Source organism: Sminthopsis crassicaudata, chromosome 3 (genome assembly GCF_048593235.1).
Source record: "Sminthopsis crassicaudata isolate SCR6 chromosome 3, ASM4859323v1, whole genome shotgun sequence".
NCBI classification, from domain to species: domain Eukaryota; kingdom Metazoa; phylum Chordata; class Mammalia; order Dasyuromorphia; family Dasyuridae; genus Sminthopsis; species Sminthopsis crassicaudata.
The window spans coordinates 480,227,775-480,243,172 of record NC_133619.1 but is presented as its reverse complement, the minus strand read 5'-3'; the positions used below and the strand labels follow the sequence as shown (position 1 = coordinate 480,243,172).

Genomic DNA, 15,398 nt, shown 5'->3' with positions numbered 1-15,398 from the left:
GATTGATGCTGTAACTTTTTTCACTTAATTTTCTTTCCTTTACAATAAAAGAAAATATTTCAGTTTCTTGTATAGAAATTCATTGATAATGATGGTATACTTTGTTTTCTCAGGATGCTAGACAGTTTTTCTGTCTACTAGAGGAAGAATGTGATTGGCTTTGTGGTGCATTATTGCAAGAGTAGTTTGACCTTCTTTAGGAAGAATTTGGATCTGAAACCACTAAATATCATTCCCTTCATGGTTTTTGTGTCCCTAGATGTTTCTCATATTCTGGAGTATACCGGTGTGAACTATCAAGTAAGCTTTAAAATATATTTTTTTAAGTCTTTTTTTCCTCTAAGTCCAGATGCACAACTCCTCAGATACATTGAAATTTCTTAATATAATTATATATATCATCTGTTATATTTAAACTTGACTATGATATTTAATTGTTTATACAATTGACAAATAATTGTTCATAGGAAAGAAAACAATTTCTTCTAGTTTGTTGAAGCTTATTTTCCTTAAGCAAAATCCTCTTTGAAAAGTGTATGCTTACAAATACTTAAAGAAAATTCTTGGGGGCAGCTAGGTGGTGCAGTGGATAGAGCACCAGCTTTGAATTCAGGAGGACCCGAGTTCAAATCTGGTCTCAGACACTTAATACTTCCTAGCTGTGTGACCCTGGGCAAGTCACTTAACCCCAGCCTCAGGAAAAAAAAAAAAAAGAAGAAAATTCCTATTTGGCAATAAGTGGGTAGTTTGTGTAAACTAAGCCTGTTAGTTACAAAAGGTAGATCCTGAAAACACAAATAATTCTGTTTCAGCTTCACTGTGGTCAAGTCCATAGGATACAATTTTAAATTGGCTAGGCTGGTTTTCTTTTGACATCTCTGGTTGCTTGTATAATAATTTTTGTGACAGCTGAGCAGTCTGACCCAATGGCCATTAAGTAGATTTAGTTTCTAAGACATCTATTAAACATTAGCTGCATCTTAGTCTTTTTCTCTCCCTTTGCAGTTTGTGTAGACTATGGATTCAGACATGTCAGGAAATTCCATCTCCCCCCGCTGAAAATATCATCAAAACATTTTGAAGAACTCTGTATCCTCATCTGATGGAAGCATACTCGTTCATTTGGCTCGCTGTATTAGTTACATCTGCCTCAAACTCTATTTAGGAAGCAAAATGTTACGATAATTCCCAAGGGGCTTTGGATTTAGTATCTATTTTCTGACTCCCATTTTAGTCATATGCATAAATAAACCTATGTCTAGGGACTTTAAAAGTAGAATTATCTTTTCAAGTGAAAGAAAGTGAGAGAAGAGAAAGGAAGGAAGGAAGGAAGGAAGGAAGGAAGGAAGGAAGGAAGGAAGGAAGGAAGGAAGGAAGGAAGGAAGGAAGGAAGGAAGGAAGGAAGGAAGGAAGGAAGGAAGGAAGGAAGGAAAGAAGGAAAGAAGGAAGGAAGGAAGGAAGGAAGGAAAGAAGGAAGGAAGGAAAGAAGGAAGGAAGGAAAGAAGGAAGGAAGGAAAGAAGGAAGGAAGGAAAGAAGGAAGGAAGGAAAGAAGGAAAGAAGGAAGGAAAGAAGGAAAGAAGGAAGGAAGGAAGGAAGCAAGAAAGGAAGAGAAAGAAGAAGAAAAGGAAAGAAGAAGAAGAAAGGAAGAAAGGAAAGATGGAAAGATAGGAGGAAGGAAGGTAGGTAGGAAAGAAGGAAGGAAAGAAGGAAGGAAGGAAATAAATGCTGGAAATAAAAAAGAGCAAAATAATCCCTGCCCTCAAATTAGGAAAGGAAGTATTTGTTTTTGTTTTTAAATCTTGATTTAGGATAATACTGTAATTTTAAATTATCCAAACCAACCAGGCCATTTGGGAGGATAATAGCTCTTCTGAAAAAGAAACCTTGTTAAGTATCATTTATGTAACTTATTTTCAGCAGAATTCTTGGGACTTGAGGGCCATAGGAGAAACACAGAATCTGAATCAGAGTTGGATGGGACCTTAGAGATAATCTAACCGAATCCCCTCACTTTGCAGCTGAGAAAACTAAGACCCAGAGAATGGAAATTGATTTCCTTTAAGTTGCACTAGTGATCTAAGGATAGGACCTAAATCATGTTTGACCCTCTTTCCACCACACTACACTGCCTGATAGGTCTAAGGTCTCATTGAGTAACTTGTTGATAATTTCCACTCTTCACCTGTCCTATTCATTAGATATTTAACTGTATAAATATATAATTAGTTTCCTTCCACTATAATTCTACACTTAAGCCTCATAATTACAGGGAGGTGACTCTAATTTCTCCAAATACGCTAGAGAAGTTTCAACAGAGTGAGTGGCACAAGGGAAGTCATAGGACCCGAGTTCAAAATTTGCTTCTCTCAGCTATCTGATCTTGAGCAATAGCTCCCATTTATATATCACGCTAAGGATTGCAGAGCTCTCTATCCCCAATTATTTGTGAGGAAATTACTATTATTTATGAATGTTTTATAAAGGAGGAAACTCACATTGAGAAAAGTTAAGTGACTAGTTCAGGGTCACTCAGTAAGTGAATGAACTCCTAGTTTTTATCCTTTATCCTTTTTGGATCTCAGTTGCTTCACTTATAAAACATGGGGGTTGCACTTTCATGTGCTTTCCTTCTCTAAATCTATGATTCTAAATCTAGGAATGTTTAGACACAGGCCCCATGATAAGGACCAAGCTAGCTAAGTATGAAAGACTCATAATTAGCTTGGAGATGAGCCAGCAGGCAATGCTTTTTTTCCTTGCCGTAGTCACCACAACTTATAAAAATCATCTACTAAAATAATTAAGAAAGTATAAAAACATAATAATTAATATGATAATGCTATGACTATGTCAAACTGGAAGGATATATTCCCTTCTATTTCATGAGAATAATCCCAAATCTGGAATAGTTTTAATTTTCTTTATTAATTTTCTATGAAAGAGTAGTAATATGCTCCCCAAGACTCTGATTTTAGAAGCTCACAACAACCAGATTAAAAAATGGAAGATACAATAATCTAGGTTTGTGTGTATGTATGTGTGTGTACATTTTTCTACCAGCCTATAATGATAAAATCTTTTTTGTGTCCTCTGGTCGCGAGTGTCCTTATTCTTGTCTGATATTTTTTGACCTGGATCAGTAGATCAAGGTAATGATATCTCTGAAGAGAAAGAAACTGTAATGATGGAATGTATATTTTCAATATGGATCTAATAAATAGAGGAAGCCTCTGTGAAGGGATATAAAGGATATGTCAAAAATCTATCAAAACATAATGCATCTTATGTAGAATATAAGAAGTTATTTTATCGCATTGTATTTACTTGATTACTTTATCTAACCTTGCTGTGCACATTTGAAGGAAAGAAATCATGTTATTGTAGAAAGTCTAAAAAGTGATGGGAAAAACACAAGTGGAATCCATCATAAAATGATCAAAGCAATTGGGATTACTTAGTTTGAAGAAAAGAAGGATAAGGTACAGTTTTAAATATATCTAAGTATGTGAATAATTGCTATGGGGAGAATGTCAACCAACCCTACTCCATCTTTAAGTCCATATATAACTCTTCTTGACTCCATTTGGGCTTGTCTTGGCTAAGACTCTAGAGTGGTTTGCCATTTCCATCTTTAGCTCATATTTCAGATAAGGAAACTGAGGCAAACAGCGTTATATGAATTGCCCAGTCAAGTCACTTAAGTCAGATAACTAGAATCTGGGACCAGATTTGAACTCAGTAAGATGAATCTTTCTGACTCTAGAATTCTATTGTAACGAGAGATATTTGGAATAGGTAGAAGAAATATTTCTTAAAATTGATGATTCAGGTGGAATCTTTGTTGGCATCTATTTACTTAGAGAACCATATGTTTTAGGCAACATAGGTTTATTGCAAATGACTACAAAAAATCCATTCCACATCTCTGATTCTATCCATCCTGATAGGTTTCCAGCCTGTGGCTATTAGTCATTTTTACAGAATTAAATCAGAATCCCCTGATTTATGGAATGTTTGTAAGGACAACAAAATTATGCCCTTTAAAGAATTACATTAAAGTCCATTTCTATCTCTTAAAATATTCTACTTATGATTGCTCATTCAAACAATTCAAAGGGAGACATTTTCTTTTCACTGAACAAAAATGCTAGTTTACCACTGGGGATATAGCTACTGATGTTACCTGATGGTTTTTATTTATTAAGATTAGGAAAATAATATAATTTGAAGATTCTGTTTTGGGGGAGGGGGAAATTACTCATGGTGAAGATACCAAATGAGTATTAAGAATTGGTCTTCTCTTTTACTTCTCTCATTTTACAAATGAGGGAATTAAGACCTAGAGAAGCTGTAATTTATTCAGTCAGTTATTGACACAATTAGGACCAGAACCTAGTTTTTCTGCTCTGGGTTGAGGACCCCTTCCTATATAACTGGCTGCTTGTAATTAGGCATTTAAGCTCCATTTAAGCTGGAATTATTTTTTGTTTACTTTTTTTTCCTCTAAGCTATCTACATAATTCCCTCATCTCTTTGCTTTATAACTAAAGCTTGGATATATAAGCATTTGACCTATATAAATTTTAATTAATATGTACAAGGACAATGGTAAAAGATATCAAGAGTCACCAACTTTAAAGAGGGTTACTTAAATTGGAAGGGCTCAAATCTCTTATGAAGAGATTCCTCTTATGAATAGGTGTTATCAACCAATTAACAGTTACTGAAGTCATTACTCCAAAATAACTAATAACACTTTTAAATGTTTTTTTTACTAATATTTGAAAACCTTACTTTACATTATAAATCAATGCCCTCATTAATTTTATTTTGCAATAAAACTCATATTTTACACAGTGCTTAAATTCCAATGCAAATATTATTATGCCCATTTATAGATTAAGGAAACAGAGACTCAGAAAATGTATATGATTTGCTTAAGATCATACAATTAGTGAATGCTACTGATGGGACTTTCACCCAGGTTCAGGGCTCTCTTAACAATACCCACTGTCTCTCTTTGAGTGAATACCTTCTTCTTCCCTCCTTATTCAAGAATAGAACTTTCCTGCTCACTCTCCATAAATTATTAGCATCAGAATTGTCATGATTAATATCACTGTATGGTAGGGAGAAAGAAAATGCATAGAATTATAGAAATTCAAAAATAGAATGGCTCTTAGAAGCCAGATGTGTGCATTTCTTCCAAAAGGTGTTACTGGAATAATTTAGAATGGAGGCAAACTCTTCCCTTCTCCCCCCAGCAATTTCCAAAAAGCTAGATTGGCAAGCCAAGGATGATCAAAAAGTAGTTAATAGATTTGTATGGCTATTGTTGTTTAGTTGTTTTTCAGTCACATCTGACTCCTCGTGTTCCTATTTAGGGTCTTCTTGGCAAAGATATTGGAGTCATATTGCCATTTCTTTCTCCAGTAAACAGAATTAAGTGACTTCTCCAAGTCATGCAGCTAGTAAGTGTCTGAGGCTTGATTTAAACTCAGGATCTGCCATCTTGTGTGATTATGGACAAGAGTAGATGGTTAATTTAGACTATCTAATCCAACCAAGAAAATGAAAGGAAAAAAGCAAGTTAGACTTTGCACAAGAATATCTACATTTCTCCCATTGATACATAAATTAGCATCCTAGATGTAGAGATCTAATTTACAAAGAAGGAAATCAAGACTTAGAGAAATGATTTGCCCAAAATTGCACAGGTAGAAAATAGCTAAATTAGGACTTAAACCATCACTCAGCAGATAATGTTTTACCTAAACACACACACACACACACACACACACACACACACACACACACACACATTGATATATTTGCATGCAGGAAAAACAAACTCTTTAGAACATTGCTATATAGTTGATGATGAGAATATCAGGGTAGAAGGGAAGTAAATACAATCTTTTAAAATAAAGTTCGAGATTGTTCTATGTAGCTTTCATTTATTTAGCTTTTTCTACAATCATTGAAGTTAATAGCAAATGATAAAGTAATATGAGTCAACAGACATTTTGCTCCAAAATTTTAAATAATATTCTTTCCTTAAAATCACTTATTTTCAAATTTCACTGCATAAAACAGAAATCACTGGCCTGTCAAAAGAAATACATGTCTAAATTTAGGGCTTACTTCCCTTTTTCAGTCTAAGTAAACCTAATTTGGTCATTTCAGAAATAGTAGAGCTTCAAAATTATCTAAAACTAAAAATCAGGTAACATATTAATAAAAACTGTTCAAGATCACTTAGTTCCTTGAGCTCTATGTTTTACTCTTGAGAAGCCTACACATACATTATCATATTTCTCAGGTTCAGAATATTTATTTATTGACTTTATGACAAAAATAAATACTTTTGTGCCAGATAGTAAACTATACCTAAATGAAGTCTAAACACTAGATCAAGTGAATTACAATTAGTTTTCCTTTAAAAGCTATTTTCTAATGACCAACAAGATGATTTCAGAGAGGCCTCTCCAGACCTCTGATATTAAGTGAACTGATGAACTGATACTAAGTGAAATGAGCAAAACCAGGAGATCATTATATGTAGTAATAAGAAGACTATACAATGATCAGTTCTAATAGACATGGCTCTCTTCAACTATGAGATGATTCAAACCAGTTCCAATTGTTCAGTGACAGAGAGCCATATACACCCATGGAGAGGACTGTGGGAACTGAGTGTGGACCACAACATCTATTGATGTTTACTTGCATTTTCTTTTCCTTCTCAGTTTTTTTTCTTTCTAGAACTGTGCAGCAAGATAACTGTATAAATATGTATACATATATTGGACTTAACATATATTTTAACATATTTAATATTTATTAGACTACTGGTCATCTAGGGAAGGGGATCAGGGGAAGGAGGGAAAAAATTGGAATAGAAAGTTTTGCAAGGATCAATGTTGAAAAATTACCCATGCATATGTTTTGCAAATAAAAAACTTTAATTAAAAAAAATGAGTATTAAGGTCAAAGGTATTACCTTTAAAATTCTTCTAAACAAACCAAAGTAATAGTTTAGGATTTTAAATATTAAATTAAATATTTTTTTTTAAATTTAGGGATAAATTTGCTATCACTTTCTATGATAAAGGGTTTTTGGTGGAAAGGGGGTGCTTTTTTTGGAGGGGTCTAGATTCGTGATTTCATCTGTAGGGAATTCCCAGTGTGAGAACTCCCTTCACCACTTCAGATTGATAGCTCAGGTACAGTCTCTGAAAATAGCCTAGAGCCTTGGTCACAAAGCAGTTAGTATGTATCAGTGGGAAGGTGTGAATTAAGGCCTTCTTAAATTTAAAACCAGATTTTCCACATTTCCTCTTTTGTCCTTATGGAATATATTAATTCAAATAATAATAAAAAATGTTCCTCCAAATGTTTCAAAATCTTGTTTGCCATTCTGTATTTCTTTGCTTTAAGAAGTCCCTTAAACTTCATGTTTCTTTATTAGGTGCCTGAAAGATAATTTTGGGAAAATCAAAAGTTGCATCTCTGCATGAAAATTAAAGTGGAGAGCTCAATTTTCTAGAAGCAGTCACATATTCTCAGAAGGATGATAAACCCATGTTTTTTTTTTTTAACCTTTTAAGCTTCTCTGGGATATTTGGATGGGAGCCCAGCCACCCTTGGAAAATCACCCAGTTACTGCTCAGCTTTAAGCACACAGTGGCCAAGAAATGCCTTCCTGTGAGATGATTTATAGCATGTGAACAGCCTCTCTCCAGGGAAGTCCAGCCCAAGAGACATACTCAGTTGGTACTGTCCCTGTGTTTCTCCCACACATGATGACAGTCTGTGGAAAACATCCCTTCTCACCCCAATCCCTTACTACTAAAAAGAGAGCATTGTTTTCTCCTGGAGGAAAGAAACCAGGAGAACCAGGTTCAGTAAATTCCATAACAATGTAGGTAAACTGAATACTTTTGTACAGAAATCTCCTAAAAATCAACAACAGTAAGTTTGGGGGCTAGACTCCAGATAACTTTCAATCTTCCTTTCTGTGTTATTTTCAAAGACAAAAATGGTGTTGTTTTTTAATACCTCTGATTTTCAATTCTTCGCTTCTTTTTTTCTTCCATTTAAATGTGTGGCCCTGAGAAAAGTGAAAGTATTCTCATTAGAGAGAGCCAAAAGCAGAAGTGTTTGTATGGTTGAAGCTTCTTCTTGGCTTCAATTTTGACCTGCATGAACACTTCTCAGAGGTATGTACTTTGTTCCAACTGCTAACTGTGCTGCTGAATTATGGTGAAGTGTCAAAAGTGTCTAGATGTACAAGAAGGTCATATTATAATTAAAAGTAGTTTCATACCAGTCACTAATAGCTAAATTCCATTTTATGCCATGTATAAGAATATGCCTAATCAAAACATTTTATATAAATACAAGCTCCAGGTTCAATAAAAGAATCACAAATAATAATGGAAAGTTTCTCTTTAATCAGTTTTGTACTAATAGAATCTCTAAACCACCTGTTTGCATTTTTGAATTTTGAAATTTTATATATATATATGTATACACACATTTATATATCACAGTATTTTTCAATAAATGTTCAAAATAATAATTCTGGAAAGTTGTTTCAGTTCATTTAGAGTTTATAATGTCACTTGCCTAAAAAAGACAGTTCTATCAAAAATCCTTTATATACCTTAGATTTCCACACCAGTGTTTTCCAAGTCTATTATTGCTATCTCTCTGATTCTACTTTGCAGTTTCCATCAGATGGGACTATTACTTTAAAAAAAGAAATATTCTGTGTGGGTTTTAATAATTTAATTTAAAGGAACTTAACATTGAATTCAATGTGGTTTGTCATGTATTTAAGTTTCTTACAAAGGATCTTATATCTACCAAGTAGTATAAATGTCCATGTTTTCATATTTACTAAAAAAAAACTCAGAATGTAGAAAACAAAAGCACACTTTATTTAGGATCAGAAGGTCAGACTGAATAAGTCCAAAAACTCTCTCTGTGTGTCTTTTTCTCTCTCTTATTACCTTTCTATCCCTCTTTTGTTTCTCTCTGTCACTGTCTGTCTGTCTGTCTCCACATACACACACATATACATATATACATCTAAATATATATATATACAAAATTTTGGCAAATTATTTCTCCTTTCCCACCAATATTTTATTGGACTTCCATTTTATTGGGTTGATTTTCATTTTCATTTGTTTCTCTGGCCCATAGTACTGATGAAAGTGTGAAAGAAAATTACTAAAATAAGCAAGCAAACAAATAAGCAACAATAACAAAAAACCAGCAGTCAAAAGAAAGAAAAAAAAGAAGCAATCAGCAGGCAACTAAGGTAATAGGAATCACCAGTGTGATGAATTGTTGCTGTTGGAAACATAAGTAAGGTTCCTTACTTAATAGTTAGAAATTGGGACAGCACAGCAGACAAAGATGATCTCTTACATCAGAGGCATTGTAAACATAATCTGTCTTCTAAAACATATTTAGTCATGATGAATATTTAGAAGTACTGGGTAAATTGTTGGCATACACACATTCACATACACAGAAAGAAGCTATATACACTTAGCACTTTGAAATCATCGAAGATTAAAATAAACATCACAGTTAACATGTTTGATTTGAAAAACAGTTTCTGGACATCTAAAACCAGCCTACTACTACTAATACTACTACTATTATTATTAAAATGTGTCGAAATAAATAATATGTCAACCACTGAATACTGCTAGTTTATATTAACATGAAAATAAATTAACAGATGAAGGGGGAAGCTGCAGGTACAAAAGTATTTTTCACTCAGTCAGAACTGATGCTAAACTATTACAGCATTTATACAGATATGTTTGAGACTAAGAAAAAAGAGTGGATCAAGGATCATATAGTGTCCATTTCAATATTTCTGCATTTTTATTCTGAAAAGGAATGCTGATTTTTAAATACAGAATTTTTAGAAGAAATATATCTTTTTCTGATGCTAGTTTGCAAATGGTGGACAAAAACAACTGCTACACATTCTCAGAACAAGATATGATGCAAAAAGATATGCAGATAGGCAAATGGAAAATTGCAATTTTTTAAGCACATAAAAATTTAAAACTATAACTATAATCATTTATAATATCTTAAGTGAAAATTCTGAAAAAGCCAGGTGATTTTATCACTCTTATCTATCCCAAATTTAAGCAACTAATAGATGTAATCTGCACTCAAATTCTACCTCATCATGGTTTGGGAGTGGCCTGGTTCCTTGTAGTCTATTGGGAACAGAAGCTTTGAAAACTCAAGCTAGAAAAGCCTTGGATATAAGCTATGAATTGATTGCAGGTTCAGGACCAAATCAATTAGGTTCAGAGAAGACTCTGACCACCAGGTTGGCCACCAAGAGATGAAGGGTTTTTGGCTTTTTTTTTGTTTGTTTAGATTTTAGTTTTAGTCATGGCAACTTATGAAGCATGGAGGAGTTGCTGGATGCATTTGTAGAGAGTGCATTCATTCTACATAATCAACATCCTTGAAATGACATTGAAATAAGCAGAAGATGTATTTAAACGATGTAGTTTTCCATCAAAGTACACACTATTGTCATTAAAACTTGGTCTAGAAGGAGTCATCCTAGGTTATATATAAAGCCATCTTATTTTTGTCATTCATTTATTCAGATTATAATGAATGCTACTTGATTGAAAAGAAATCCATCACATGTAAATACCCACTCATATAAACATTAGAATTTTCATGCATGGGACAGATCCCCAACACCACTACCAAATAGTGTTAAGAGTCACATAGTGATGTGCATTACAAAGAGCTTAACTGTTAATGGATTCCATAATTAGCCCATAGCAATAGAGCTTGATTCAAATAGCCAAGTTGCTAATACTGGTTTACCAAAGCAAATAGCATTGGCATGTACTCTACATGGCTACTTCTACAATATTCTATAGACTTCTATTGTTGTGAGAACCATTTTGAGTGTGACTTGTGGCTAAACAGATCAGCATGATTCAGCTTCAGATCCATGCAATCAGCAGAGACCTCAAAGGATTGGTTCTTTCAATCAGGCCACCATATAGATGGTCAGAGCCAATTGGTTGCCTCAACGTTCTGCTTGCTGTGGGTGTAGAGAGAGGCAAAATTTCACTGCTGTCTGCCTGGAGATTTCTTCACTTGATATTTTGTCAACATTAATGGAATGATGCTCACCAACTCACCACTAAGTTATGATACAATTAATATCACATTCATCATTAAATTACTTTGATGAAAATCTTGCTCTCTGAAAATAAATATCCTAGTTTTATTGCATTTTAATGTTCTTTTTAGTGGATGGATAGAAAACAACCTACATTTTACCTTTTACAAAGGGTCACATAGTGGTTTTGAAATTCTCATTCTATAGAGTATTCAACCTGATTTGTATATGCACTCATAAATTGAATCAACCATTAAGACAGAAGACCACATTCAAATACATTTTTGCAGCATGGAACTTTGAGCTAGAAACATTCAATTTATAGTATTTGAAATTGTAACAAAAAATTAAAAACTGGAAATGACTGTTGATACATTTATAGCTGTATATAGAAAAGAAAATCACTATAGATTCAATTCCATGATTCCCTTCTCATCAATGTCCTTATCTCCATAAAATATATTTTTTCTATATACATTAGTAGATTTCCTCACATTGCCCCTTTCAAACCATAGGAAAAAAATCTGAATACTATAATAGTTGGATCAAACCAATCCTATATTAACTACAAACCCAAAGGTGACTCAGTTAATTTTAGAAGAAAATTGTCAAAACTACATGCTGTTCTGGCTTAACATCTATACTTAGGTGGTAATATCTGGATAAAGAGGTCCAGCTAATAATGACAATTGTGCAGATGTTATTTCAACACAGTAATCTAAAATTAATTCTTAGTGGATGGTAGTTACCAAGATTAACACTTTTTTTTTTAAAGTGGGCCATGGCTTTTGAATGTAATCTGGTGGTTTATAATTGGGTTTATGATAATGAAACCAGGTCAAAATGATATATATTTCTCTTATCCTCTCTTGTTGGTTTAAAATATTTTTTTCCTTTTTAGAAACATACAGCATTGAGAAATTATTTTAATTATATAAACAATTCTAGAAAAGATCTTTAAGTCTCTCCTTTGCTCCTTTCCTTTATTGATAAGGTTCATTTAGAAACCAGGTGGCAACTGAGATATTAGTTTAGATGAGCTTAATCAATATCATGGTTATCTACCTTTCCTTTCCCACTCTCTTCCCAGAAATAAACAAACAAACAAAAAAAAAATCCTGAGCAAAGTGCAAGACAATAAAGTTGAATTAAAACACTGATTATTTTGAAACCCACTTTCTCCAGCCACTTAACTCTTCTAGGTTAATGAGGTTTTCTTTGACAAATGTTAAGTGCCTCCTGTGGCTGAGCTGAATTCAATAAGAGCATCTAACCAACAACTAGATGGTGAGAAAGTGTCTGGAAAAGACAGTGTTAAGAAGCCAGCATTCTCCTAAGCTGTGTATCATCACACATCACTGGGCGACCTGGCTCTCTGGGAGAGGTTGGAAGGGATGCAGCCGCAGCAAATAAGCCAGAGAGCTTTCTGTATTTCTTGATTTCTGAAGGCATATATCACGGGGTTGATGATGGAATTGTAGGTAGCTGGAAGAAGGGTAGCATAAGTATATATAGAGGGATAGGTGTAATCTGCTATCAAAGAATAGAGGGTGAAAGGCATCCAGCAAGCGGCAAAGGTCCCCAAAATAATAGCCAGAGTAGAGACTCCTTTCCGGGTGGTCACATAGTGCGATGTGGCCAGGAAATGGTGCTGCAAGGCAATCTGATGGGCGTGCCTCATCACAATCTTACAGATCTGGATATATAGCTGGAGCATGAGAGCAAACATGAGCAGGAAGGAGACAGAAAGGATAGCGGCATTATTCTTAGTGAGAGGTCTGATCACACTGCAAGTGGATTCGTCTTTGAGGCAGTTCCAGCCCATGACAGGCAGCAGTCCGAGACAGATAGAAGCTCCCCAGAGCATTATAAGCATGACATAGGTAAATGTGACAGTCCTTTCGGAATTGTAAGTCAAAGCATAATACAGCGAGAGGTAACGATCGACAGTGATAGCCAGCAAGCTGCAGACAGAGGCTGAGAAAGAGGCGACAATCAGTCCTATCGTGACCAGCTTGGTGGCTTCTGATTGAAGCAGGTAGGCAAAAATAAAATTGATGATCAATCCAATTCCTGCCAATAGGTCTGCGAGCGCCAGACTGCCTATCAGGAGAAACATGGGTGCACGCAGGCTGGGGTTATGGAAAATTATAAGGACCACAATGGCATTTTCGCAGGAGATGAGGGTTCCTGAAGTACACAAAACAATGTCCCAGGGGTTTACTATGAGCTCTGGCTCTGGTTCTATGACCGGAATCAGGGAGGAAACTGCAGCTGAGACATTCTCCGGAGGACTGGCATCTAAATGATCCTGAGGCAGCCAGCTTAAATTAACCTTCAGGTCTTCATTCATTTTAACCCCTGTCTTCTTCAATGAAAAGACATGGTTTTTAATGTTCAAGTATAGCAAGATGGAAATTTAAGATCATGCAAGAATCAACCACCAAAAAACCCCACTTGGTAACGACTCCCCCCAAACAAATAAAACCTTTCCAAGCCAAATACTATTATTCTGACTCTGCAAGTATTTATCACACATTTCAGGGGCTACAGCTAATTAATTTGCAAATTTTCCTGAAATAAGGCAAAAGCAAAAGTCAAAAGATTCTCTTGTTTTTTTCTCAAAAAACTCCATCCACCGGTGAGAAAAAATACAGGCAGGCATATAAGCAATGAAAACAGCGTGAATGATGGATATGCACATGGAACTATCTGCAGTCATTACAGAGCTGTTGAGAATACAAATTTTCAAAAGCACATCTTACATTCTGAAAATGAACAAGTGTTTGAATCCTGGAGTTGATGTAGAGTCCCACAGGACAGCCTACAAGTCTTGTAAGCAAAAAGAGTCTTATGCCATTTTCCCCCCATAGACTTAAAAAAAAATAGAGCTTTACTATTCAAGCTTGCCTCTTTGCCCAAAATATCCCTCCTCACCCCTAGACTGGGAAATGCCACAGTTTGGGGGGAACCCAAATCTTCATTTAACCGGAAACACGGGGCAACAGCTATACCTAAATTCTAGTATGGCAACAAAAGGCAGAACGAAAGTGTGAAAATGTAGAGATGCTCATGCATTGAGTGGCCCCTTTCCCCTCCTCAGCCCAGTGATAGGAGACAGACAGTGGGATCACAGATACAGAGCATCACACAGCAGACAGAGCGCTGGACTGGGGGAAGGTGATTAGGGAGGAGGAAGAGCAAAGTAGTCACCTTGACTTCTCCTGATGGAGAGTCCTTGGATTCTTCCTAAATAGAGCAGGTTTCCTCTAGCACCTTCATCTCTCCGAATGCAAGACGGATAGGAATCTGTTTTCCAGCTCTGGAGTTTGCAGGGAGTGCAGAAGGGGTGGGGGTGGGGAAGAAAAGGGTGGGAGGGAGAAAGAAGGAGGAGCAGGACGAGGAGGAGGAGAAGGAGGAGGAAGCAGGAACGGCAGAGACACTGACCGCAGCAGGTACAATATTCTGCGCTTGTGCTACACTCCGGCGTCTGGCGGTTTGGTAAAGGGTCCGCTGCGTGCGCCTGTCATGTACACACAACCCTGCCCCCTACACACACACACACACACACACACACACACACACACACACACACACACGTGCACCACGCACACACGTGCGCACCGCCCACTTTCTCCCTCTCTCTAGCCGCCCTTGGCCCACGGGGGGTGGGATGGGTGGGTGGAAGTTGAGGCTGTGGAAAGGAGCAGAAATCACCGACCAGTTAACGCATATTCCTGGGCTTTGCGGTCCGAGAACGGGGAGACCTAGATTGCTTCCCAATTCCCGCACTCTCCCAGACCGCATTGCCCTAGGGCTGGCAGACCCCTGCTGAGATGCTCTGCTTCCGGACCTGGATTGACCTTCGCCGGTGTCAGAGATTTGCATTGCAACCCAGGAGTTGAGCCTGGTCCCCCTCCTCAAGTCCTTCCCTCTCCCTTTTTCCTCCCCCGAGCCGGAAAGCTGCTCGTATTCTGGTCAAGGTTGGTATTATCTGAAGGAAGAATCCTAGATCCAAATGGATCTGGGCACTCAGTGCTTTCCCCAAATTGTTGCAAAAACACCGTTTAAGTAGAGGTGGGGAGGGTGAGGAATATGATTTTCACAACAGCAAGATGTGCAGATTATTATTTAGTATTGACCTTGGTCATATTGTCCTTTTATTACAATTTCCTCCTCATCCTTTAGTAGATTAGGTGATTG

The 15,398-nt window shown here is 36.1% G+C and overlaps 1 protein-coding gene across 3 annotated transcripts; it reads right to left on the bottom strand.

The window, feature by feature from the left end:
* Positions 1-1,659: 1,659 nt before the first annotated feature.
* On the bottom strand, positions 1,660-14,772 carry GPR12 (G protein-coupled receptor 12). Of its 3 annotated transcripts, XR_012488316.1 has the most exons (3): positions 14,409-14,767; positions 8,063-8,114; positions 1,660-7,476 (listed from the first exon to the last, which is right to left on the bottom strand). XR_012488316.1 is itself a non-coding variant. In XM_074303607.1 (2 exons), the coding sequence occupies exon 2, from the start codon at positions 13,546-13,548 to the stop codon at positions 12,544-12,546; it is 1,005 nt and encodes a 334-aa protein (XP_074159708.1). In that variant the 5' UTR covers positions 13,549-13,563; positions 14,409-14,772; the 3' UTR covers positions 8,121-12,543. The 3 variants fall into 3 exon arrangements, 2 of the variants coding, with proteins under 2 accessions (XP_074159708.1, XP_074159709.1); XM_074303607.1 differs by lacking the exons at positions 1,660-7,476; positions 8,063-8,114 and adding an exon at positions 8,121-13,563 and having other exon boundaries at positions 14,409-14,772; XM_074303608.1 differs by lacking the exons at positions 1,660-7,476; positions 8,063-8,114 and adding an exon at positions 8,121-13,560 and having other exon boundaries at positions 14,409-14,772.
* Positions 14,773-15,398: the final 626 nt, after the last annotated feature.

Coding starts and splice junctions, on each gene's coding strand:
- GPR12 (XM_074303607.1), bottom strand. CDS start 13,548: ATGAATGAAGACCTGAAGGTTAATTTAAGCTGGCTGCCTCAGGATCAT.